Consider the following 27,240-nt stretch of genomic DNA (forward strand, 5'->3'; position numbering starts at 1 on the left):
GGCAGTCTCAGTTCGTATGTGAGAAGGTACAAATGAAAAACAAGACTGTCCCCTAAATTCTAGGACAGCATTAGATAGGTTAATGAGAAGAAGTTTATTAAAATTACAGGGAGTTATATAACAATAAGGACAGCATAAATGCTTACGGCTCCAAAAATACAGTTTAAAAGCATTTCCCCAAGGAAAACAATTCAGAAGTAAGTGGGGAAGCGTAATCCATGTATTTAACATTGAAAGTCATCTTGGAAAACATTAATTGGCTGAAAGGACATTTATAGGTTTGGTACTGCTTGTCCAGACTGAGATTGTATTAGAATTTGCATAGCTTGAAATTGACACACATATATAGCCAACACCATGATGTATCGCAAAGCTTTACACAGGTCTTTTTGCTTCAAACCTCACGTTTACAATCCCTGGCAATAGAAGCTAATTGTTTTTAAATACCAAATGCCGATTAAATACAACTCTATCAACAAACTACTGGTACTGGCATATAGTCCTTCAGGCAGCAGGCATGCTTTAGATAAGAGTGCATTGAGAAAAAGGCCCAGTACCCAATGCTTGAAAAAGAGAAAAGGGAAGGATTTAGTGACCCGGTAGGTATAAAATGTATATCTCTTTGCAGAGATGCTCTTTAGGTGTGGCTATCTTAAATCTTTGGTCTTCAGTTTACTCCTATAATGCTTTGTTTTTAAACTGTTAAGTTTAAAAAGATTTGATCTTGTTGCACCTGAAAGAGCTTTTGAAGGATGCTCATTCAAACTGCACTGAGTTTAGAGACAAACAGTTGCATAGACACGATCTTCCTTCCTCTCTTCTTTCTCTCTAGGTGGATATCTTATTATTGAAGGTGATCAATTGCAGGATAAATTCTCCCAGCTTATTTGTACCCACAGCCTACTGAACTCCATGTGTTCAAACACGTTTCACATTAAACTTGCAGTTGAATATAACAACGGTAGCCCAGATATTTAGCTACTGCAAGGTGGCTAAGTTTCAAACTTGGGCAAGGGACTTCAGCCAGATGTAGAGATAACACTAGGCTGTCTTTCAGTCCAAAAGAAACCTCCCACCCCCCACCCCCCCAAAAAATCCATACTTGCCAAGTTGAAAAGAGTAAGCAATTCTGAGTTTTGGTATTTTGCTTTCTCAATTCCCCCATCATATGTCAAGATTGGAAATATTGGGAACAGATGGCTTTGGTTGGTCAATATTAAAATGAGTCAGACTTTGAAAAAAACGATTTCAACTACCTGAAAGGATTGAGTGGAAAAATGGACCCTAAATCTATTGTGGCAAATTGAAAAGTTAGTCTTATCATTACAGATATTGGCAATGGAGACTATTCCGATCAATCTCGGTGGAATATGTAATGTATAGATCTCTACGATATAGCCTGTACTTGCTGAACAATGGGAAGTTTTCAAACTAAGGAAGTGAGCACAGAACTTTATCACAGTGGAAAAAAATGGGGTGGGGGGAGATAGCCGTAGTCATTGCCAATGGCTTACAAATAATGTTGAGTCAGTAAGTATTTTAATTTCTCCATTATCATCAGAACAGGACAGAAAAATGCATCTATGGAAGAGATTAAACAACATACTCTATAGCAGGGGTGTCAAACTTAATTTCACTGAGGGACGCATCAGCATTGCGGTTGCCCTCAGGGGGCCGGGTGGGTGTGGCCAGGGTGGGCGTGGCCTACTGTGTGGGCATGGCTAGAGTGCGTGTGGCCTACTGGGTGGGCATGGCCAGCTCTACATCGTTCGCATCAAGGGTGCCTATGGGGACCTGCGCAGGAGTGGGACAGATCTGAGGGTCTCTGGCAGAAGGAGGGTCTATGGGCCAGGGCCAAGGCAGAGGGGGCCGTTCCCTCACTGTTTCCAGGATGGCTTCGCGGGCCACATGAAACCACTTCACGGGCCGGATCCGGCCCCCAGGCCTTGTGTTTGACATGTCTGCTCTATAGTCTATAACCTGAATTCATGTTACTGAAACTACCTTATTCTGAGATATGTAGACAACCTTGAAGCCTGCTTTGGACAGAATAAACCAGGGATTTATTTTATATAGACAGCATAGGAGGGAAAGTTGAAGGGTACTGTTGATCAGTAGTGTTCAGTCCATGATGGCTTGTCCAGAAGAACTTTCACACAGGATGTATCAAGAGACCTCACTTTTATCTTACTATCACTGCTTACTAGCCAATTCTAACTCATATTACTTCTTTATATAGGAACAGATACAAGCTTCCGAGAACAACGGCCTCCATGCTGAGTGTCCCCCAACAACTTCAAATTCTTAATCGCATTTTACCACATTAGATCTTTGGGATAATTTGTTGAAACCTAACCAGAACAAAACCACCTATAGGTCAGAAGTTCATCCGTAGACATGGCAGCTTCCTTTCATCTTGCCACATGAAAGGAAGCTGCCATGCCTACCGATGAATTTCTTATCTATAGGTGGTTTTGCTCTGGTTAGGTTTCAACAAATTATCCCAAAGATCTAATAACTGATCCTAATAAAAGTTCTGGGAAGCAGATGAGGCGGCCTCATAAGGCAACTGAGCTTTGTGGCTGTTATTAAAGGTAACAGAACCGAAGACAGATACAGATGTGGGACACAATGCCTGAGAACAAATTTCTGTATGAATCCCACTGAAGCAAGCAGCAGCTATACAAGAATAATAACTCCAGTTCAACTCTGACAGGTATAGCTTGGTCTCCAATGCTCATAATTTGCTACTTAGGCCTTGAGCAAATATTATATTTTTTTCATCACAAAGCAAAAGCACTTATATCATGCCATGCAGACTGCTCTTATTAAAGTATACCACTGCAGTCCACACAATGTACCTGCTTGTTTTCCCAGGGTAACAACAGCAACATCAATAGATGAGTTACATGCCAAAGGTAACCATGGAAAAAGAGTAACACAAGAGAGGAGTGAAGAATTCCTTGATCCTGTTCCCATTTGCACATTTACTTCAAGAAAGTAGAAAATTATTACATAAGGGTTTGGCATCACAGTTTAGGATTTGCAAGGTTCCTTTCTCTTATATTGTTAACAAGGAACTTTAGAAAAGGTCATTAGGATTTGATCTTCATTTGGTATCTTCATTATGCAAATTTATCCAATAATTATCAGTCTTTAGACTGGACATTTTTCCAAAGCTTTAGATTCTATTCAAGCTTAGGAATCATGTAGGTATTATAGTTTATAAGAAATTACAAGCAAGGTATTTCTTTGCAAAGTCAGCAGTTTCAAGTCCAATTGATTTAAAATGTCCAAATATGCTACGCGCTGTTTTTGTGGCGCTGAGCCCCCCCCCTTCGAATTAGCGGCATTTGACATCTGCCGTCTGCCGACCTGCCGGCCTCATGATGGCGCCTGGACGTCTGCCTTGCTTCTTTTCATCTGCTGCTGGCTGAGCTGATTTCATGCTGTTGCTGGCCGAGGCGACTTTGTGGATTGGGGGTTTTTCAAAACAGCTGCTGGGCGCTGCTTTTTGTGGCGCTGAGCCCCCCCTCCGGAATAGCGGCTTGTTGATTCAATCGAGCGGCGCTGAGAACTGAGAACTGCCTGCCGAACTGCAGAGCTCTATTATGGCACCGAGCGCTGCTTCGCTGTGAAGCTCGGGACGTCTGCCTGTTTTTATCTGCTTGCGGGCTGAGGTGACTTTGGGGATTGGGGGATCTTTGAAACGGCTCCTGGGCGCTACTTTTCGTGACGCTGAGCCTCCCCCCCCCCCGAGCTAGCGGCCTGTTGATCTGAATGAGCAGCGCTGACAATCCCTGCTGACCTGTTGAGCTCTGTTATGGTGTCAAGCACCGCTACAGCGCCGTGAAGCCCAGGACGCCTCACCTGCCTTCTTTCCTCTGCCTGTTCGCCATGGATACCCTCTGCTTGTCGGAGGGGCAGCGGCGACGACCCCACCGGTCGGAGATCCTTTTACGACCATCTGCTGGCTGACACCGTTTTTTGGCGGCGAGGAGCCTCCTTCTTCTCCCGGATGGTGGTTGCAGATTGTGGGCCTGGTCATCGGCCTCGGCGGACATGTTAGTGAATTCCAGGACTTAACATAGCTGCTGGGATCACCTCTCTCCGCCGTTGAAGGATGGTTTGGACTGGTGGATGGACATTGGGGAGAGAATGTTTTGTTCTCCCCCCCCCGAGACTGGCGGTGCGGGCTGGCGTTGTGAGGATCGACAGAGGCCTGGCCTGCCTGTTCCTTACTTCTTTTGTTGACAGGCAGGCACTACGGCTAGCTCCATACCTGATGGGAATTAAGATCTCCCTATGGATAATCCAGTGTGGACGGGACCGAACCGTGGTGGGAGGACGGTTTTGGACTGGTCAGCGACCACCTCACTGGTGTGGGAGACCAGTTGGGGTCGGCCTGGCTTAGGACTCCCCTTTTCTCTCTCTGCTCCAGTTAGACTCCTCAGCCGGAGTGAGAGGACGGCTGAGGTTGTCCCTTGGAATTCCATCTCAGGTGAGAGCTGAGATGGCTTTGCAGATTGAGAGATATGCCCACTGGACCTCTTCTTTTTCCATCTTTGTACCATCAACGAACAATCCTTTGGCCATATTTACAACATCGGCCCCAAGAGACTATTCGAGCGCTATATGATCCATCGTTATTCCAAAGCGGACTTGTATGCCCTTAGGGCGGTTCCTGCCTCATGGGCGCGACCTGTCGCCTGTCTCCATACTCCCCTTAATGACGGGCCCAAGCTTTTGGACTCCGAAAGGTGGTTGGGCTTGGATAGGGGCCTCGAGTTAAGACGCGTTAAGAGGCCCCTGATCAGATTTTTAGCCGGTTATTTTAAGAGGTTAGGGAGGGGGAGGGAGGGGTGGGGTGGGGAGGGAACCTGTAACCGGCACTCAGTCTGGACCTGTTAGAGGTCCTGACGGGACGGGGTCGGTGGCTGCTGGCGCTGGGAATGTGGGGGTGGGGCATCGAATCCCCACGGCGATAGGGTATGGCAGCAGGTGTTTGCGCGGAGGGTCATATCAACATCTGGGATCGCGCCCCCGCTATCTTCGAGCGGTGGCGCGCTCCGACCCTCCGGTTAGCACCCTCTTACCCGGGGATGAGGATGATCACGCCCCTGAGCTCAGGCTGGTCTATTTTAATGCTAGATCCGTAGTTAATAAAGCTCCCCTCATCCGTGATCGGATCGAGGAGGAATGTGCGGATCTAGCGTGCATCACGGAAACTTGGCTGGGCTCGGAGGGAGGGGTGCCTCTCACCGAGTTATGCCCGCCGGGTTTCCGGGTGCTGCACCAGCCACGGGCTCAGGGTAGGGGTGGTGGGGTGGCAGTGGTTATTCGGGAGACTTTGTGTCCCCGGGAGGCCACCATTGTCCAGATGGCCGGGAGTGAGTCCCTCCTCTTGAGGTGTGGTCCTCGGGTTCAGTTGGGCTTGTTGCTTACATACCTGGCGCCCAGCTGTGTGGCAACAGCCCTGCCCGAGCTGCTCAACACCCTCTCAGGGTTGGCGGTGGAGTTCCCCAGGCTTATAGTCCTGGGTGACTTCAACCTGCCTTCACTGGGAGGGTCGTCGGAGTTAGCTCGGGAGTTCATGGCTACCATGACAGCCATGGGCCTGACCCAGGTTATTGAGGGCCCGACTCATGAGGGGGGTCACACTCTCGACCTGGTGTTCCTGTCTGGACAGTGGTTGGATGATCTGGGAGGGGGTTCTCCATCCATCACCCCTCTGTCATGGTCAGATCATCACCTCCTGAGGCTGGTTTTCCGTCATGCCATCCCCCGCCGCTGGGCGGCGGAGCCGACCAGGTGGTTCCGCCCCAGGCGCCTAATGGACCCAGATCGGTTCCAGAGGGCGCTTGGGCCTATACCTATCACCCTTACCCACAGCCCAGTCGATGCCCTGGTGGAGGCCTGGGAAACGGCAGCCACCAGGGCACTCGACTGCGTTGTACCCATGCGACCCCTGACCCGACGCAGATCCTGTTGGGCCCCATGGTTCTCTGTGGAGCTCCGGGAGATGAAGCGCCGGAGACGAGGTCTAGAGAGCGGTTGGAGATCCAGCCGATCCGAATCCGACCGATTGCAGTTAAGAACCTTTATAAGGTCTTATCTTGCGGCGATAAGGACGGCGAAGTCTAACTACTTTGCCGCCCTTATCGCGTCCGCAGATAATCGCCCGGCCGCCCTGTTTAGGGTGACTCGCTCCCTCCTTAATCAGGAGGTGAGAGAGGATCCCTTGCAGGGACGAGCCGAGGAGTTTAGTCATCATCTGGTGGACAAAATCGCTCGGATCCGGACCGGCTTGGACTCTGACTGGGCAGAGTCTAATGTGGAGGAATCAGGCGGTCTTGAGCACGTTATCTGGAATGAGTTCGACCCTGTTTCCCCTGATGATGTGGACAGGATCATGGGGAGACTGAGCACCACCACCTGTTTGTTGGATCCGTGCCCCTCCTGGCTAGCTTATGCGGCTCGGGAAGGAACACGAGGCTGGTTCCATGCAGTAATAACTGCTTCCTTGAAGGAGGGTGTCTTTCCTGCCGCCTTGAAGGAGGCGGTGGTGAGACCCCTTCTCAAGAAGCCTGCTTTGGACCCGGCTGTTTTAAACAACTACCGTCCAGTCTCCAACCTTCGCTTTCTGGCGAAGGTTGTTGAGAGCGTGGTGGCGCATCAGCTCCCTCTGTTCCTGGAGGAAACTGATTATCTGGACCCGTACCAATCGGGCTTCAGGCCCGGACACAGCACGGAGACGGCATTGGTCGCGCTGGTGAATGATCTCTGGAGGGCTAGGGACAGGGGTTGCTCCTCTGTCCTGGTCCTATTAGATCTCTCAGCGGCGTTCGATACCATCGACCATGGTATCCTACTGCGGCGTCTCAGGGGGTTGGGAGTGGGAGGCACCGTTCTACGGTGGTTCTCCTCCTACCTCCAGGGCCGCTCGCAGTCGGTGTTGACAGGAGGGCAGAGATCCGCCCCGAGGTCTCTCATTTGTGGAGTTCCTCAGGGGTCGGTTCTCTCGCCTCTCCTGTTCAACATCTATATGAGGCCGCTGGGCGAAATCATTCGTGGTTTTGGGGTGGGGTATCATCAGTACGCTGATGATACCCAACTTTTTCTTTCCACCCCGAACCAACCCAGTGATGCCCTCTCCGTGATGTCCCGGTGCCTGGAGGCAGTTCGGGTCTGGATGGGGAGAAACAGGCTTCGTCTCAATCCCGCCAAGACTGAGTGGCTGTGCATATCGGCATCTCGGGTTAACCAAGTTATTCCATCCTTAATGATGGGGGGTGAGGTGTTACCCCCCGTCGATAGGGCTCGCAACTTGGGCGTCCTCCTGGATTCACGGCTCAATTTCGAAGACCATATAGGAGCCGTGACCAGGGGGGCTTTTGCTCAGGTTCGCCTGGTGCGCCAGTTGCGTCCCTATCTGGACCGAGACGCCCTATGCACAGTTACTCACGCGCTTGTGACCTCCCGTCTGGACTACTGTAACGCTCTCTACATGGGGATGCCCTTGAAGACCACTCGGAGGCTTCAACTGGTGCAGAATGCGGCCGCGCGAGTTGTAATGGGGGTTTCCCGATACTCCCATGTAACACCTCTACTCCGTGAGCTGCATTGGCTTCTGGTTGCCCTCCGGGTGAAATTCAAGGTGCTGGTTATCACCTATAAAGCCCTACATGGCCTGGGTCCGGGATATCTGAGGGAACACCTGCTGCCGGCATCAAACGCCCTTCACCCAGTGCGCTCCCACAGGGAGGGTCTGCTCAGGGTCCCGCCGGTAAGAGATTGCCGGCGGGTGACACCCAGGGATAGGGCCTTCTCGGTGGGAGCGCCTGCCCTCTGGAACCAGCTGCCGGTGGAGCTGAGAACTGCCCCCGACCTCCGATCATTCCGCCGGGGCCTGAAGACCTGGCTCTTCGAGCTCTCGGGCCCAGACTGAGGAGAAATTTTTAATTTGGGGTTCTTTTTAATTGAGTACAGGGTCAATTTAATATTTTTTTAATTTGGTTCTTAATTTTTGTATTTTGGATTTTTAATTCCCTGTAAACCGCCCTGAGTCCTCAGGGAATAGGGCGGTATATAAATATAACTAAATAAATAAATAAATAAATAAATATTTGGTGAATCTCTGTGGTATGGTACAAAGAACTCCAATTACTACTGGCGTTATAGTTGATTTTTTTCCTTCCAAATTTCAAATTACAAATCTGTCGTTTTTCCATCTGATTTTTATCATTTACGTCCTAATATTTTTACATCTATGAACATCAGTTTCTTCCCCAATAGCAGTAATGGCTGGTTTTCCAGTTGTCTGTTGGTCTGTATTTTACAACTCAAGATTCTGACATCCTCATTTTTTTTTCACACATGTGGTGCCAAGTAGCTTTTTTTTAACAGTAAAGCCATGTTTTCCACATAGATTTCAAAGTATAATTTTTGTAGCAATTTCATGGCTTTGATAATACACTCTGGGCAACTTTACTGCAGCAACTAATGAGATGATCTACATGTTCATCTTTAATGATAATAATAAGTTGGAAGGGACCTTGGAGGTCATCTAGTCCAACCCCCTGCTCAGGCAGGAAACCCTATACCATTTCAGACAAATGGCTGGCCAGTCTCTTCTTGAAAACTTCCAGTGTTGGAGCATTCACCACTTCTGGAGGCAGGTTGTTCCACCGATTAATTGTTCTAACTGTCAGGAAGTTTCTCCTTAGTTCTAGGTTGCTTCTCTCCTTGACTAGTTTCCATCTGTTGCTTCTTGTCCTGCTTTCAGGCACTTTGGAGAATAGCTTGGCTTCCTCTTCTTTGTGGCAGCCCCTGAGATATTGGAACACTGCTATCATGTCCCCCCTCACCCTTCTCTTCATTAAACTACACATACCCAATTCCAGCAACCATTCCCTATATGTTTTAGCCTCCAGTCCCCCAATCATCTTTGTTGCTCTTCTCTGTACTCTTTCTAGAGTCTCAACATCTTTTTTACATCGTGGTGACCAAAACTGGATGCAGTATTCCAGGTGTGGCCTTACCAAGGCATTGTAAAGTGGTATTAGTACTTCACGCGATCTTGATTCTATCCCTCTGTTAATGCATCCTAGCACTGTGTTGGCTTTTTTGGCAGCTGCAGCACACAGCTGGCTCATATTTAAGTGATTGTCCACTAGGACTCCGAGATCTCTCTCACAGTTACTACTATTGAGCAAGGTACCACCTATACTATACCTGTGGCATTTGATTTTTCCTGCCTAAATGTAGAACCTTACTTTTTTCACCACTGAATTTCATTTTGTTAGATAATTTAATTTAATTTAATTTATTAATATTTCTATACCGCCCTTCTCCCGGAGGACTCAGGGCGGTGTACAGGGCAAGAATAAAACACAGAAATTTACAAAAATTAAAAGATAATTAAATACATGCCCGATTAAAATACAATTGATACATAGTAAAAACCCCAATTAAAATGATAAAAAACCCCACCAATCCCCCCTCAGGCTAGGCCGGCTTGCTCGAACAAGTATGTTTTCAGATCGCGGCGAAAGGAGCGCAGATCGGGCGCCGTCCGGAGCTCAACCGGTAACTGGTTCCATAGCTCCGGGGCGCCCACAGAGAAGGATCTCCCCCTGGGGGCCACCAGACGGCATTCTCTGACCGGTGGCACCCTGAGGAGGCCCTCTCTGTGGGAACTGGCAGCAGATGTTCCCTGAGGTACTCCGGCCCCATGCCATGGAGGGCTTTGAACACCATTACTAGCACCTTGAATCTCACCCGGAAGACAACTGGCAACCAATGCAGCTCACGGAGCAGAGGAGTCACATGGGAGTATCGGGAAACTCCCAACACAACTCTCGCGGCTGCATTCTGTACCAGTTGGAGCCTCCGGGTGGTCCTCAAGGGAAGCCCCATGTAGAGAGCGTTGCAGTAGTCTAGGCGAGAGGTCACGAGCGCGTGAGTGACCGTGCATAAATCATCCCGGCTTAGATAGGGCCGCAACTGGCGCACCAGGCGAACCTGGGTAATAATTCACCCCCCATAGAAAGAGATGGAATATCCGAATAGACCCGGGATGAAGGTATGCAAAGCCACTCGGTCTTGTCGGGGTTGAGTTGAAGTCTGTTCCTCCCCATCCAGACCCGAACCGCCTCCAGGCAACGGGACATCACGTTGAGGGCATCACTGGGGTGGTTTGGGGTAGAAAGAAAAAGCTGGGTATCATCAGCGTACTGATGATACCCAACTCCAAAGCCACGAATGATCTCACCCAGCGGTTTCATATAGATGTTGAACAGGAGAGGCGAGAGGACCGACCCCTGAGGAACTCCACAAACGAGAGACCTCGCGGTCGACCTCTGCCCCCCTGTCAACACCGACTGCGAGCGTCCCTGGAGATAGGAGGAGAACCACTGAAGGACCGTGCCTCCCACTCCCAATCCCCTGAGACGCCGCAGCAGGATACCATGGTCGATGGTATCGAAAGCCGCTGAGAGGTCTAATAGGACTAGAACAGAGGAATGACCCCTGTCCCGAGCCCTCCAGAGATCATTCACCAGCGCGACCAATGCCGTCTCCGTGCTGTGCCCGGGCCTGAAACCCGATTGGTACGGGTCTAGATAATCCGCTTCATCCAGGACCAAAGGGAGCTGATGCGCCACCACACTCTCAACAACCTTCGCAAGAAAGCGAAGGTTGGAGACCGGACGAAAGTTGTTCAATACAGCTGGGTCCAAGGCAGGCTTCTTGAGGAGGGGCCTCACCACCGCCTCTTTCAAGACGGCAGGGAAGCTACCCTCACTCAAAGAAGCTGATATAACTGCAGATAGCGCCCAGTGTTCGAGTCTGTCCAGATCCTCCTGTATCTTAAGCCTATCTTCTGGAGTATTGGCTATTCCTGCCAGCTTGGTGTCATCTGCAAATTTGATCAGTTCCCCATCTATCCCCTCATCCAAATCGTTGATGAAGATGTTGAAGAGCACTGGACCCAGAACAGAGCCCTGGGGCCCCCCACTACACACTTCCTTCCATGTAGATGCAGTTCCATTGAGAACCACACGCTGAGTACGGCCTGTCAGCCAGCTACGAATCCATCTGGTGGTGATGCTATCTAACCCACATTTTTCTATCTTATCAAGTAGTAGGTTGTGATCTACTGTATCAAATGCCTTACTGAAGTCCAAGTAAATTATATCTACAGCATTCCTTTGGTTCACTAATTTTGTCACTTGGTCAAAGAATGCAATAAGATTTGTCTGGCATGATCTGTTTTGGACAAACCCCATGTTGGCTTTTAGTGATAACTTTGTTTGCATCAGGGTGTTCACTGATTTGTTGTTTGATTATCTTTTCTAGAATCTTCCCAGGTATTGATGTCAGGCTGATAGGTCTGTAATTTCCTGGATCCATTTTTTCCCTTTTTTGAAGATGGGAACTACATCAGCTCTCTTCCAGTCCTCTGGTAGTTCCCCAGTGCTCCAGGATCTTTGAAAAATATAGTTCAGTGGTTCTGAGATCACGTCTGCCAGTTCCTTGAGAACCTTGGGGTGTAATCCATCTGGTCCTGGTGATTTGAACTCATCTAGGCTGGACAGGTGCTCACTTACCATTTTCTTGCCTATCTTAACTTGCGTTTCTATTCTGTTTTTTATGGCACTGGTTTTGGTAGGTTGGACTGTTTTTTTACCTTTGATCTTACGTAGTTTGTATTTGCTGAAGTTTAAAATATGTCCAATTTTGACTTTGATGATTCATAGCCTGTTGCCATGGTGGTTCTTCTGTGCTTTTTCTTTTAAAGAATTCCAGCTTTTAGCTGTAGCCAAGACAAATATTGAAGTGATTCCCCTTCAATATCATGTATCTACTGAACATGAAGAAATTTAGATTTTCAGGCATTAGTTTTCAGTGCTTCCTTTTTGTAATCTTTTTATTTTTTATTCTTTGGGGGGGGGGAGGTTGTGCTGCTGCTGCTGTTGCTATCCTCAACCTACACTTGAGTTATTTTAATGAAGTGGCTGAAGGGAGCCACCTGAGACTGAATTTTAGCAAAATAGACCTTGTTATTGACAAGTGAATTTTTTACTGAAAAGGTTATAAATTTGTAATATATCTGTGTGTATGTGTATGTATTCTGCTTTCATTTTCATAGTTTGAAAGGTGTTTCTTCACCCAATATTATCAGTAGAAGCTCCACTGACCTTTGCCTCTTTGCTTTGGCTAGTAAGCAGACTCTAAAACTTCAAAGACTCTAAAATTATAATCATACATATTTACCCAAGCTATTTTGCAAAGGTTCTGTCCTGAGCATCAGATGATTCCAGGGCAGAGGGCCTTTTCAGTAATGGCATCCTGACAAATATCAAGCCCTGGGACTATCCCTGTCAACTTGGGGTGTCAGGAGAAGACAGCTGGGTTCCTTAAGTAAGTTACAGGAATCTGGATTGCTGGGTTTTTTAAGCCATGTAGTAGATTTTCCTAGTTTAGTTTCAAGATTTCTAAATGTGTGCTGCTTTTTGAATGCATGGCTTCGTGTCTTATTTTATATTTACTTTCTACACTTGTCCAATGTAAGCTGCTACAAATCTTTGTACTCGTGGACAACATATAGACTCTGAGATATGGATCCCACCATTGCCAAAGCACTTCTGAGCATAATAGGAGTGGTCTGTGAGAGTACAGAGAAAGTTCAAGAATCCCCCATTAGTCTGTCCCTTCACTTGTTTGAAGAAAGGACTGCTTTTATAATGCATTCCTGGATTCAAGAAAAAATACCATTGTTGACTATTATTATTGTTGTTGTTATTTTAAAAGCATAACTAAGCTATAGTGAGAGGTAGACTTAACTTTCTCCCTCTTCATTGCAAAGGTCCTTTACAAAGGATTGTTCAGCTCAACTACACGGCTGGCATATAATAACTACTCCATCCCTTTGAAGAGAAAGGTTAGAGATAGGCATAGAGCTAAAGTTCAAAGCTTAATCCCAGGCATATTCTCCATGCTGGGCTGAGAAAGACTCAGGGTCTGAACCATCAGTGAATTCCTGTGAGACACAGCCAGTGGTCTAGAGGTCTCTGAATCAATGATCTTATCTTGGTAGCTTCCTGTGCTGAGCAATATGAACTTTTATTTTGAGAGAACGAAAGACAGCTTAAAATTTGAGCCTGTGCTTTTCATGACACCCACTTCATCATATAAGGTTAAATAGAAAAAAACCCAGCTGAATTACAAGATACAAAATTACATCTTGTAGAAGCCTCAATAGATAGTGGAAGCAGCTGCATAAAGACTGGAGTGTTTCTCCCTTTTTCCATCCATTTCCACCATCCTAACTCTTTGAAGGGCTTCAACCCGAAGCTTACTTACTTGGAAGTCAGCTGCATGGGAACAGAATTTACTTCCTAAGTCAGGGGTAGGCAACCTCGGCTCTTTTATGACTCACGGACTTCAACTCCCAGAATTCCTGAGCCAGCATGGCTCAGTTTGGAAATCTCTCCCTTTCCCCTCAGCACGGCTGGCTCAGGAATTCTGGGAGTTGAAGTCCACGAGTCATAAAAGAGCCAAGGTTGCCTACCCCTGTCCTAAGCAAATGCTCTCAACCCCCACCTCCCAGCAGTGAAAAGTCTCTAAGCACCCTTTTCTATCTTATTGTGGGAGAAGAAAAAACAGAAAGTGATGTTGCAAAAGAGATGACAACTCGAAGGACTCGACAAACAGCCATGCATGGTGCGAACTTGCTCTGCAAGACAAATGTATGCAAGAAATCACACAGAGGTACCTAAAGATCTGTCGCCTTTTGTGAGAGCTAGAAGAAAAGCCTTCTTTGGCGAGTCTGTTGATTAACATCAGAGAAAAGCATTGTTATGGATTTTCAGGATCCTCGAGAAAGACTGAAGATCAGAAGGAAGCGTGCGCAAGCTTTACTCACCTGCTTTCATTCAGGAATCCATTTTGGCCCGACTAACCGTCAAGTGGAGCCGCACAATTTGAAACAGAAATGGAAAGAAATCTCATTAGACAATGATTACGGCAGGCTGAAATCGAGACGTATATGAACATCTCCGCAAAGCCCTGTCAAAACTTTTTTATGGCTATAACAATCAGGCAGAAGATCTATAATGGAAAAAAAAGCATGCTCATTGGACCTTACACAAGCTCCAGAAGAATTTGGGAGGCTAAGATGGTCATTTCGAACTCTTTATGTTCTCATCAGTTAGTCATACCCTTTATCTGAGATTCGAACCCGGGCTGATTATATATCAGGCAGTGTTTTAACCTCCTGAGCCACGGGTTCCTTCTCTCTTATATTAGCTGGAAGGCAAGGCAAATGTATGTTTAAGTATTTGTCAAGGCTTTTTGAATGATATATAAACTGCCTGATATATAATCAGCCCGGGTTCGAATCTCAGATAAAGGGTATGACTAACTGATGAGAACATAAAGAGTTCGAAATGATCATCTTAGCCTCCCAAATTCTTTATTAGCAATTTGAATAATTTGCACAAATAATGAGCTGTCATAAGTTGACTAGTTCCTGTGGATAAGCCCTGAGCCGGGCCAAAACAGGAATGAAAGAGTTAATTAGCAAGGTCCATTCAAAAAGCCTTGACAAATACTTAAACATATATATGTGTGTGTGTGTGTGTGTGTGTGTGTGTGTGTGTGTGTGTGTGTATGTATGTATGTATATATATATATATATGTATATATATGTATATGTATATACATATACATACACACAAACGTAGTCCTCAGTTTGCAAAAGATCATTTAACGACCGTTCAAAGTTACAACAGCACTGAAAAAAGGTAACTTATGACTGTTTTCCACGCTTATGACAGTTGCAGCATCCCCGTGGTCACATGATCAAAAAACAGACGTTTGGCAACTGGCTCCTTATTTAGGACATTTGTGCAGTGTCCCAGGGTCGTGAGATCACTTTTTGCAAACTCCTGACGAGCCAAGTCAATGGGGGAGCCAAGACCATGTTACTAACTTAACAACTGAAGGGATTCACCTAGCAACTGTGACAAGAAAGGTCGTAAAATGGGGCAAAACCCACTTGACAACAGACTCAGTTTGCAACAGAAATGTCGGGATCAATTGTGGCCATACGTTGAGGACTACCTATACAACTATGAAGAAATTTGGTGGAAGTCCTCTAACGGTGCCTGTGAACCCATTTTGAATTTTCAGTATTTGATTAAACACAAATCAACTTATGGATACACAGAATATTGAATATCTTCTGGGTCCCGTGAAAATGTATCCACGCTTACCTCCCGTGCAAATATGCGCTCCCTAACCCTCTGGTATTCCTCTTCTCGTTCTTCTATGGATTTGCTCCTTCGTCCATCTTGCAGTGGGATCCTAATCTAATGACAAATAGAACTTTGTTCACTCACAGCCTTACTCTGTGCCCAACCCAGCAGTAAATCTTATGCATACAATCAGCAGTTACTTTTAAGCTGGTTGAGAGCACAACACACTGCGTAGATTTTTCTGGGTAAATTAGTTTGCTTTGAAAATATTTCTAGGTTATAGCAAGCAAATTTTTTAAAGCCCTTGATCACAATACTCACGACAAACAAAAGCTAACCATTATTTTGCTTTCAATCATCATAGTTTTGCATGTATAAAACCAAGTCCCTGCAGTCCACGTAACTGGTAGTCTGCCATGCACATGACCTCACCTCTGAATTTATAACACAATATCGAAATCTAAGTATCCTGTTGCAAGCTATCCTTTTGTGTTAAAAGGAATAACAATTTAGGATGTTCCCTTCTTCGCTTTCTAGTTCATCAGAATCAAAATAACCTCACAGAATAAAAAGAGGTTCTTAACTCTCGGGTTCAACAATTGAAGCTAGACCTTACTGTTCTCTAATTCAATGAAAATATAAGACCATAAAAAGAGCCCCACTGGATCAAGTCCAGCGCCCACCTTTCCACCATTCTTCGTCACCCAGTGGCCAAGTAGGTACACTCTGGAAGCTCATAGATTGCATAGATTTTTCACTGTTATTTCATTGATCTTGGTCACTTCAGTTGATTATTTGCAAATGGTATTTAAGGGATACTGCCTGTGATTTCAGAAGTAGTAAAGAGTGGTCACTGATGTGCCAAGTAGTTGCCAGGCCCTCTAAACTGGTGAGCTACGATTCATCTCCAGTGCCCCCAAATTCCACTAATGACTACGTTGCATCTTCTATTTGTCCCGAATCCGTCCACATTTAGCTTAAATGACTCGCCCCACAGGTTCTAATGCAATAAGGAAAAGGCATGGATTGCATGTAGGTCCATACAAACTCTGGATTCTGTAACTAACACTTTGCACGTTGAGTTGAATTTGTGACTTTGCAATACATTCCAGCTCTTCTCGGAGCGCCCCATAAACCCTTTAAAAAAAAATACGATTCTGAAAACTAAATCACCAAAAGCCTCTTCACCAGCCTTCCTGCAATTTCTTAAAACTCCCAGTCAATATATCCAAATCTCTATCGCGCTACTAGGAATGACAGGTTGTTGTCCCATCGCTGCCGGAAGGCATCAGATTAGAGAAGGCTGCTTTCCATGCAAATATGATTTTGACTGAATGATATAAAGCATCTTGTGGGAACTTAACCAAGTAAAAAAAATACTGCAAACAAGCAGCGTCAGTAAGCAAGCCCAAGTGATGAAAGCCAATAAAAATGATGGCTGTGCTTCATTAATTATGGAATGCAATCACGTAAAGTTATATATCTGGCCTCTCCTACCTGATTATCATCTCGATCAATGCTGGCATCGTCTCGCTTGAGGATAAACCTCTGTGGAAAATCCGTGTTCTTCTCATCTTTGATGTGTTCAGAGAACCTCTGCTCAGGACTGCGGAAGAAGACCCAAGCCAATTTTTAGCAGATGAGATGGTGAAGCGGTCAGGATGTAAAAGAAGTAAAAGATGTATTCACATGCCCAACACATCAATGCGCCTATGAGGAGGTATTAGGGTGGAAAAAATCAGTGTTCTTCTCATCTTTGGCCAAGGGCTATCTGAACAGCATGTAACTTCTTTGAAGGTTTGCCCAGGAAATGACTTTTTTTCTTCTGATCACGGAGAATGCTGAATGTAATGAATTATATGATGAATATTCGGCCTAATGAAGTGTATACAGTCCATCTGAGTGCACGGGTGCATGGAAATGCAGAGTACACTAGGTGGATTAAAACAAGAATGTCCCCAACAAAGTGTTCAGAGGATCTCTGCTCAGGGCTGCGGGGAAGACCTAAGCCAATTTTTAACAGATGAGATGGTGAAGCAGTCAGGATACAAAGGAAGTAAAAGATTTATTCACGTGCCCAATACCCCAAAGCGCCTACGAGGAGATACTAGGTTCACAACTGGCATATGCCAGATTTCTGCCAAGCTATCCTCTCCATTCCCCAAGAGGCTTCCCTTCAGACCACTTTTGGTCTATCCTTAATACTGGTCTACCTATGCTTTCCAGATCAGCTCAAAATTTATCTAGGTAAAGCTTTATACTTGCAGCAGAATTGCAGCCAAGTTTACCAAGCTTTGTCCCAATAAGAAGCTTTGGGGAGCCTCAGAAATTGTTTGTCTCAGTGAAACCAGAGAAAATTTCCTAAATCATGTTTGGCACCGAGGTGCTATTCTGATAAAAAATAATACATAGTGGGATATACTATTCTTTTCTTTCAAGCTACGTGCACAGGAACTGGATCCTCTAGCCTAAAAATCCCACCGAAGATGCATTTTCACCTTTGTTGCTGTTGTTGCTGTTTCTGCAAAGCAACCTACCCAGCAAATCAACACAGAATCTTCTTTACTGCTTTAAATGAGGAATTTCAATTTGAAAACCTGTACAGAATTTGGAATTATTCAAAAATAACTCAAGCTGTTTCTCTATTTTTATTTTTTTTGTGGAGGTGGGGGGGGGGGAGAGGCAGAAGAGCTTGGATTCATTTCCGGTCCAACCTGTGTCAAGAGAAACTAATCCACCTTCCACACTGTGTTCTCACACTTGGCTTTTGTTCCCTGCCTCCTCCTCAGCCCTGGGGTACATATAACCTTAATGGCTGCCAAGAAAGCCCAGTGTCAAAATGGTGTCTTTTTGAAGGAATTCTAAACTTGTGGCCAGTAAATGCTGAAATTAAAAACAACAACAAAACAAAATCTCACGCTGGTAGGCCCTTCACATGGCACTTTTAAAGTGCTACCTAACATTAGTGCCAACATAATTACAGGAGCGCTCTGGGAAACTCCAGCACACCCTGTAAAAAACATAGAGGAAAAATCCATCTCCTGTGTCCTGCTCAAGAGGAAGGAAGAAAATAGGGGGAAAAGTCATAGCATTTGAGGTGCTTTTCTTCCATCAATGGGAAAAGCTACAAGAATGGGGAAAAAGGGTTGTGATGAGGAAAGGAGTGATGTGTCTTTTTGGACACGTGGGCTGTGTGTTTGATAAGACGTTTCCAAGCAACTGGAGGGCACCATGCTGCCTGTCGCAATTTTAGGAGAAGGGCAATCAGAACAGGTTGTCACAAAGAGCTTTGACTGATATATCCCACTGCTGTCATTAATCAACTAGGCAAAGCAAGGGAAGGAAAGACAAAAATAATCTCAAGGTTGCTGTAAGCAGTCTGCACAAGAAGCAGTAAATTATGATGGTCCTAATGGTATCTTATAACTTTATAATTTTAGGATTAGCTAGTTAGAAAGAGCTCTGACTATTTCAAAGAGCAACAGAAACGTTAAAGGACTAGGAAAGTAATTTATTTCCCAGTAACCCTTTCCTAGCTGAAATGCATTCTTGCCTTACATTCTTGTGTTGCCAGTCTTGTTGATAATCACGGCTTTCCCCGTTTGGTCTACGTTGTGGTCCATGCCAAAATAGGCAGCCACCCGATGTAGAAGCATTCTGTGGTATGAGGTCATTTGAGGAAACTTCTTGAACTGATTGCTGACCACAGCAAGGGCGAAGGGGAAAGAGGAGAAAGAATAAGACAATAAAAAATTAAAGCCACGAAACATTACACTGCTTCAATTAAAAGTGTCGCCTCAGAATAACTTATACTGAAGTTGTTTGCTAAAAGCAAACTAGGTACAGAACGAAAAATGCAAACTCCCAATTGGCATGCCCTTACATGAGATGCCCTAGGCCTATGAAATGAAATGAAACAAAATGTTAGCTGGAAAAGAGAGAGACTGACTCTGAACAATAACAGATTCTACAGGTGGTCCCCAATGGACATAAGCACTTTCTAAAATGTAGCCATCTGCAGAGAACATCCTGATATATGGTATAAGGGAAAAGGGCATTTAAGGAAAAGAATAACCTGTGGACATTTGTTTTTGACATCTTCAGCATCTCTTGATAAGTCTAAATCAAAACTAAACATTTTTTGTCAACACAGTCTCCTTTTCTGTTGCAGCTGAAAACCCAGCAACCAGAAAAACCTAGTACAGTGTGACAAGAACAAGAATCAGTAATTAACTTTTACCATTGAAAATGCTATTTTATTATTTTCTCGACAGACTTAGCCTGGGAAGGTCGCATTAATGGTTTCCATTTTTTTACTTGAAAACAAAACAGTAAACATATATACATATACACACACATATATATATACTGCTCAAAAAAATAAAGGGAACACTTAAACAACACAATGTACTGTACTTAATAGTAGGATGTCTTATCTTCTGTTCCCTTTATTTTTTGAGCAGTATATATATATGTGTATATATATGTATGTGTGTATGTATGTATGTATGTTTGTGTATATGTGTGTGTGTAGTGTATGTATATATATGTATATGTATATATATATATGTGTATATGTATGTGTATGTGTGTGTGTATATATATACACACACACACACACACACACATACATATATACACATACATACATACATATACACATACATACAGTTGCAAGAAAAAGTATGTGAACCCTTTGGGATTACATGGAGTTTTGCATGAACTGGCCATAAAATGCACTCTAAATGTCATGTAAGTCACAATAGAAAAACACAGTCTGCTTAAAATAATACTACACAAACATTAGCTGTTGTCATGTTTTAATTGAACATAAGATGGAAACATTCACAGTGCAGGGTGGAAAAAGTATGTGAACCCCTAGCCTAATGACTTCTCCAAGAGCTAATTGGAGCCAGGAGTGAGCCAACCTTGACTCCAACCAGTGTGATGATATTGGATGTGTTGCTGACAGCTGTCCTGCCCTTTAAAAACACACACCTGTTTTGGGTTTACTGGTCTCAAGAAGCACTGTCTGATGTGAACCATGCCTCGCAGAAAAGAGCTCTCAGAAGACCTACGATTAAGAATTGTTGACTTGCATGAAGCTGGAAAGGGTTACAAAAGTATCTCCAAAAGCCTTGATGTTCATGTGTCCACGGTAAGACAGACTGTCTACAAATGGAGAAAGTTTACCACTGTTGCTACTCTCCCTAGGCATGGTTGTCCTGTAAAAATGACTGCAAGAGCACAGCGCATAATGCTTAATGAGGTAAAGAAGAATCCTAGAGTGTCAGCTAAAGACCTACATAAATCTCTGGCACATGGTAACATTTTTGTTGACACATCTACAATAAGGAAAACATTAAACAAGAATGGAGTACATGGGAGGACACCACAGAGGAAGCCATTGCTGTCCAAAAAAAAATATTGCAGCACGTTTGAAGTTTGCAAAAGAGCACCTGGATGTTCCACAGCATTACTGGGAAAATATACTGTGGACAGATGAAACCAAAATTGAGTTGTTTGGGAAAAACACACAACACTATGTGTGGAGAAAAAAAGGCACAGCACACCAACATCAAAACCTCATCCCCACTGTAAAACATGGCGGAGGGAGCATCATGGTTTGGGGCTGCTTTGCTGCCTCAGGGTCTGGACGGATTGTTGTCATTGATGGGAAAATGAATTCCAGAGTTTATCAGGACATTTTGTAGGAAAACGTATGACCATCTGTCCGCCCACTGAAGCTCCGCAGAGGATGGGTGATACAACAGGACAATGACCCAAAGCATACAAGTAATTCAACAAAACAATGGCTTCAACAGAACAGAATATGCCTTCTGGAGTGGCCCAGTCAGAGTCCTGACCTCAACCCGATTGAAATGCTGTGGCATGACCTTAAGAGAGCGATTCACACCAGACATCCCAAGAATATTGCTACATTGAAACAATTTTGTGAAGAGGAGTGGTCCAAAATTACTCCAGATCGTTGTGCAGCTCTGATCTGCAACTACAGGAAACGTTTGGTTGAGGTTATTGCTGCCAAAGGAGGGTCAACCAGTTATTAAGTCCAAAGGTTCACATACTTTTTCCACCCTGCACTGTGAATGTTTCCATCTTATGTTCAATTAAAACATGACAACAGCTAATGTTTGTGTAGTATTATTTTAAACAGACTGTGTTTTTCTATTGTTGTGACTTATATGACATTTAGAGCGCATTTTATGGCCAATTCATGCAAAACTCCACGTAATCCCAAAGGGTTCACATACTTTTTCTTGCAACTGTATATATATATATATATATATATATAGGTACGTGGTGGCTCAGTGGGTTAGGACGCTGAGCTTGTCGATCAGAAGGTTGGCAGTTTGGCGGGTCGAATCCCGAGTGCCATGTAACAGAATGAGCGCCTGTTACTCATCCCAGCTTCTGCTAACCTAGCAGTTCGAAAGCACGTAAAAAAAATGCAAGTAGAAAAATAGGGACCACTACGGTGGGAAGGTAACAGCGTTTCGTGCGCCTTTGGCATCTAGTCATGCCGGCCACACGACCACGGAGACGTCCTCGGACAAGCGCTGACTCTTTGGCTTTGAAATGGAGATGAGCACAATGTTAATATTATATGCACATATCTCTATGTAGTAAGCCACTCAAAGTCACTTGGCATCAACGGACATATAAATACTGAGGGAAATAAACCTAAAACATGAATCATATTATAGCTCTTGCTTGAATCTTGGTATATTCTGCCCCAAACAAACAGTTGTCAGGGTAGGATAGTTGAGTGTATAAATTATTTTATTTTATGATCAGAATAATCCTGGAATTAGATTAGGCCAATTACAACGACCCAGTAACAGTGATCCCTGATAATCAAAGCTGCAAATTGATAAGTCTCCAATCAGACCTGTTCATATTACAGTACTTTTAACCTGCTGAATTTGTGATTTTCAGCTAATCCTAAGACATTGGCTGGGCATTATGTGATTACATTATATATATAACACACACACACACACACACACACACACACTGATTATAGGCCACTGAGGCTTAGCAAACATGTTTATTATAGACTTGAAGATAGCTTTATTATAAAGGGTTGGAAAGTTCTTTGACAAATAAATGAATAGCTGCACAGTCAATTGAAGATGTTTCTACCGCTGGAGAAGATAATGATAAGCCGACTTTGTTTTTATATCAACTTTTTACTACGTTGAATTCAGAGAAAACTGTACAAGCTGCAATTTGTGCAGAAGTGCTCACAGGTGTGGCAATGAGGGTACTGTGTGAAAAAGGTAAAATGCTGCCCATAAAAAAGGCATGGCTTTTGACTGCACAGAGGGTACTGCCCCTTCAGCTTGGTTGACATCCCCCTGCCCCAAGGGATGCCCTGAAATTTTGCACTGCAGCAGCTTGTGCATTCAATTATGACTGGAAGGCCCAGGCGGAAATCCCTATTTAGCTGTAATGCCTTCTGCATAATTGAGAACATTTCCAAAGATAAAAACTGGGGTGGGGGGGAAGGAGGGGAGGGAGAAGAATTTTGAAACCTATGCTAAGCTGCTTGGAGAAAGAGAAAATGAAAAAAAATAAAATACCAAAATGGCTTTATATTTTTATGCTGCTGGTTCAATTACGAACCAGAGAATTGTATAACTGGGAATAACATTTACTACATTCAGAGACATTATTATGAATCCAGATGCAGCGTTTAAAGAGTTATTTGTAAAAATACTAAACGAATAAACAAATGGAGAACACGGAAACTCCATAGTTGCTCTATATCAGTCCTTAATAGAAAAACCGGACCGGGTCGTACATGCAAATGTACTAACTTTTAATCTGTTGAGGAAAAGAAAGGAAGGAAACAGAGCGCCTGCATTTTCATCCAATGGAAGACTTTCATCTCAAGACAAGAAAGCTTGTGGTCGCTACAGTTACCCTTACTCGTAAATCAACCCACATTACTTACTTGTTATCATTAATAAATTCCAGGATCTCCTGTTCTAATTTTAGCAGCATCATCCTATCCCTGTCAAAGAAAATCGGGGAGAAGTAAAGCAAAACGTTCAGTGCAGGAAATAAAAGTCTCTTTGAAAAATCTGCAGATTTATGTCCTCCTCTTATTCTAATATTAAGCTAAAAGCTCAAGGTAATTCAACAACAAAGGCGCTGTTACCTGTTCTGCACTGACAGATGCAAAACAGGTGTAGCAAGTTAAAAGCAGTACTTTTTTGTTCAGGCAAATTCGTTTCTGCATAGAGGACTTAGAAACACTGTAACCCACAGGCTCTCATACAATTTCTATTATTAAAGAGAAACACTATATCAAAACATGGCTACTGTGAGACATTCAGTTTTGATGCTGTTTATTAATGACATAGAAGAAGCCCAGCAGAACTATTTAAGGGAGGATTTTTAGAATTATCACTGTTCTTTGGAACTGTGTAACTCATATCCATTTCCCCCTTTCTGTTCTTCCATAGTATATAAGATACGCTAGTTTACAAATGTAGCATAGTAGGATATCAATGAATCTATTTTAATAAAAGCCTGTGCTGCAAGATAATTGGCATAGCCAGTGGTTCAAGCTTTAGAGAAAGATTAAGACCAAGCTTAAAGACCCATTGGAACCATGAAGCTTACTTAATAACTCTAGGCCAGTCATGTTTTCTCTATCCAACCCACTTACACTTCTGGAGAAACCGCCAAATGTAAATGAGCAAGGAAATAAGTAGCAACACACTTGCATCATTAATGATTCAGCTTTCCATAATTTCCTAAAGCATCAGATGAATGATGTAACAAAGCTAAGATTACAGTCCAGTAACAACATGAGTAGGAAACCTGTAAACATCATGTTACGCTAAGAAAAGCGTAATGAGATTTTATTCATTATTATGTATTTCAGATAATCTACAGACAGGATCAACTTACCCTACCAAATGTTGTCCCATTACATCGGACTGCATGGCTACGCAGACGCTGGGGTAAGTTCTTGCAAATATTCTGATCTCCATTAATGGTAAATTGGTAATGGTAAAGGAAAGGAAGATACTAATGAAGTCATAGACCAGGGGTAGGCAACCTTGGCTCTTTTATGACTCGTGGACTTCAACTTCCAGAATTCCTGAGCCAGCATGGCTCAGTTTGGAAACCTCTCCCTTTCCCCTCAGCATGGCTGGCTCAGGAATTCTGGGAGTTGAAGTCCACGAGTCATAAAAGAGCCAAGGTTGCCTACCTCTGTCATAGACCAATCAGCATTAGTCTAAGAACTATTATCATGATTCCTTGGAGCACTGTTACCAAGACCCTGGCCCTTAGCCAAAGCCCAATGCCTTCCAACTCCAGATCTCACTGTTGCCGTGTCAAGCTCAAGACTTTCCAGGGCAAGATAAGCATGTAAGTGCTTGGGAGTAGCAAGACTAAGTAAACTGAGAGGACGCTCTAGTCTAAATTATATGTAATTCATGTTCTCGATACTTACATCATTCCATGATTTCAGGAGGGCATGGAAGGCTGCTTAGCTGCTCCATCCTACCCTTAGCAGACACATACCAACACAGGCATGCTAGATTTCTGGCAGCTAACACTATCCTTGGTTATATACAAGCCTCTTATTTTTAATTCTGCATGCAGTTGCAGGATCCAAAACAAGACCACTCCTGAACCTACCTTGGATTTTTCTTCAGTGTATTTACTAAAAATTCATGTAAATCTATTCCAGTGGAGTCTGTGTATTCCTGGCTGGAATCTATAACAGATAATAGAAGCAGACTCAAGAAACGACCTACTTATAGAAGAGAAAAAAGGAAAAAGGGAGGGAGGGAGGGTGGAAGGAAGGGAGGGAGGAAGGGTGGAAGGAAGGAAGGAAGGAAGGAAGGAAGGAAGGAAGGAAGGAAGGAAGGAAGGAAGGAAGGAAGGAAAGGAGGGAGGGAGGATGGATCTGGCATTCAAGCACTTTAATGCAGATAATGGAATGGACATAATTTTAGTACAATCTTTTCCATCCATTTGGATACTCAAATGTTGCACTATAATTCCCTTTTGTCAAAATACTGCTCAGAATAAGAGTAAACAATGGGAGCTATAGTCCAACTCATGTAAAGTTATAGCTGAGAGCCTATGATGTATTTTCTGACAGATATTACAAGCACTTTACTCCACACTCCAAACCTCTGCCTTTAAATTCAACTTTAAACCATTAGGATAAATTGGAGAGTTTAAATTAAATTAAAATTTTAAATTTTAAATATTTCAATATGACTATTTTCTTTACTAGTCGTTCCACCAAAATGGAAGGGCTTTCACCTTGTGTAGCTCCTAAAAGATGAATATATAAATCCAGACTACAGAAAGACAAGGGCTTATTTGATCGAAGTATGTTGTGATACATCCCTGAATTCTTGTTATAAAATATCAGCCCTTATCAATGTAATCAATGAATTTGAATATTTCTTGAGGTAGCGAAGGGGATCATTATTATCATTACTATAAAATGACATAGACCAGAAACAGAGTGATCTTGTTTTTCTTGAGAATGCAAATTGTCAAGCCTCGGTGCTTGATCTTCAAACCTCATATTAACAAAAATTACACTAATCCATCAGAAGAAGTTGTGTGGGACAAATCATCACACACCAGGTTTTTATAATGAAGTATGTTAAGTTCAGCATTATTTACAAAGTCTTTTCATCTCGGAGAGGAGAAAGCAAACTCAGATGCTGTTAGCAGTTTTTGGCTTCTTTTATTCAAATTTCTCATTTTTTTCATCCCAAATTGCAGAATTTAGAGTTGCCAGGCCGGGTGAATTGGTTGGTTAAGTAGGATCTGTGCTTTATAGGTCTACTTAACCAACCAGTTCTTACTTCTGCACACCAACGAACAATTTAAATCAAGCAACTCAGTGGAACATCAACAAACAGCATTTTTTTCCTCCAGTAGAGATATGCAACATTTCTGATCATTGAGAAATGATTACATCATCTAGATTCTGGGGGAAATGCTGTGTGCAGAGGGGCCCTGCAGAGTTTAAATATTGGAAGCAATTATTTAGTGGGCTGCAGCTCAGTGGAAGTGTGTATGTTTGCTAAGCTATGTCCGCTGGAACATGGCATTCTCCAGGATAGCAAAGTCTCATTCACATGCCTTCTCATGATTGACACATATATATAAAACTCAAGTCTTAGACCCTCTGTGTGCCGACAAAATGTGGACACGAGAATCCCCAATACTGAGTGATATATAGGATAATTGTTTCATGCAATCTGAAGATAGCTTTTCCAGTTTCGCAGATTATTTCTGCAAAAGAATGGCAGATTCTTCTCTTTTAATCCTCAGGATTATTAGTTCTTTTAAATTTGACGCCGGGGGGGGGGGGGGGAAGAAGAGAAATGTATTGCTATCTAAGCTTCGATTTACGACTATAATTGAGCCCACAATTTCTGTTGTTAAGTGAGACATCTGCTAAAAGTAACTTTTGCCTCAGTTTATGACCTTTCTCGCCACAGCTGTTAAATGAATCACTGCAGTTGGTAAGTTAGCAACCCGGGTTGTTAAGTGAATCTGGCTTCCCCACTGACTTTGCTTGTCAGAAGGTCACAAAAGGGGATCACATGATCTTGGGACACAGCAAAGGTCATAAATATGAACCAGTCGGCAGGCGTCTGAATTTTCATCACATGATCAAGGCGATGCTGCAAAAGCCGCAGCTATGAAAAACGGTCACAAGTCACATTTTTCAGTGCCGTTGTAACTTCAAATGGTCACTAAACGAACTGTTGCACGTCGAGGACTACTTGTACTTTGTTTTATTTCAGGCAAACCATTCTCTTATGCTATTTCCTATTTCAAAAGCGCACATTTTAATTAAATAAGTAGTAAGGTAATGCACAAGTCCTAAGATGCTGTTGTAATAGTGCAGTAGTTAAGAAAGAGACACAAGTGAGGTTTAAGGTACAGGTCATTTTCAAAT

The 27,240-nt window shown here is 43.7% G+C and overlaps 1 protein-coding gene across 13 annotated transcripts in view; it reads right to left on the reverse strand.

Annotated features, from left to right (window-relative positions):
- R3HDM2 (R3H domain containing 2) overlaps window positions 1-27,240 on the reverse strand; it is a 196,282-nt gene that overhangs the window by 63,945 nt on the left and 105,097 nt on the right. For 9 of the 13 annotated variants that reach the window (XM_083356179.1, XM_083356184.1, XM_083356191.1 and 6 more), the window contains 7 exons: window positions 24,942-25,020; window positions 23,239-23,298; window positions 18,819-18,959; window positions 16,758-16,866; window positions 15,279-15,374; window positions 13,928-13,959; window positions 13,778-13,831 (listed from right to left, as the gene is read on the reverse strand). In XM_083356179.1, coding sequence (XP_083212305.1) covers window positions 13,778-13,831; window positions 13,928-13,959; window positions 15,279-15,374; window positions 16,758-16,866; window positions 18,819-18,959; window positions 23,239-23,298; window positions 24,942-25,020 — 571 coding nt within the window. The remainder of the gene's footprint in view (window positions 1-13,777; window positions 13,832-13,927; window positions 13,960-15,278; window positions 15,375-16,757; window positions 16,867-18,818; window positions 18,960-23,238; window positions 23,299-24,941; window positions 25,021-27,240) is intronic. The other 4 variants (XM_083356189.1, XM_083356180.1, XM_083356190.1 and 1 more) reach the window with 1 other exon arrangement.

Source organism: Vipera ursinii, assembly GCF_947247035.1.
Source record: "Vipera ursinii genome assembly, chromosome: 2".
NCBI lineage: Eukaryota > Metazoa > Chordata > Lepidosauria > Squamata > Viperidae > Vipera > Vipera ursinii.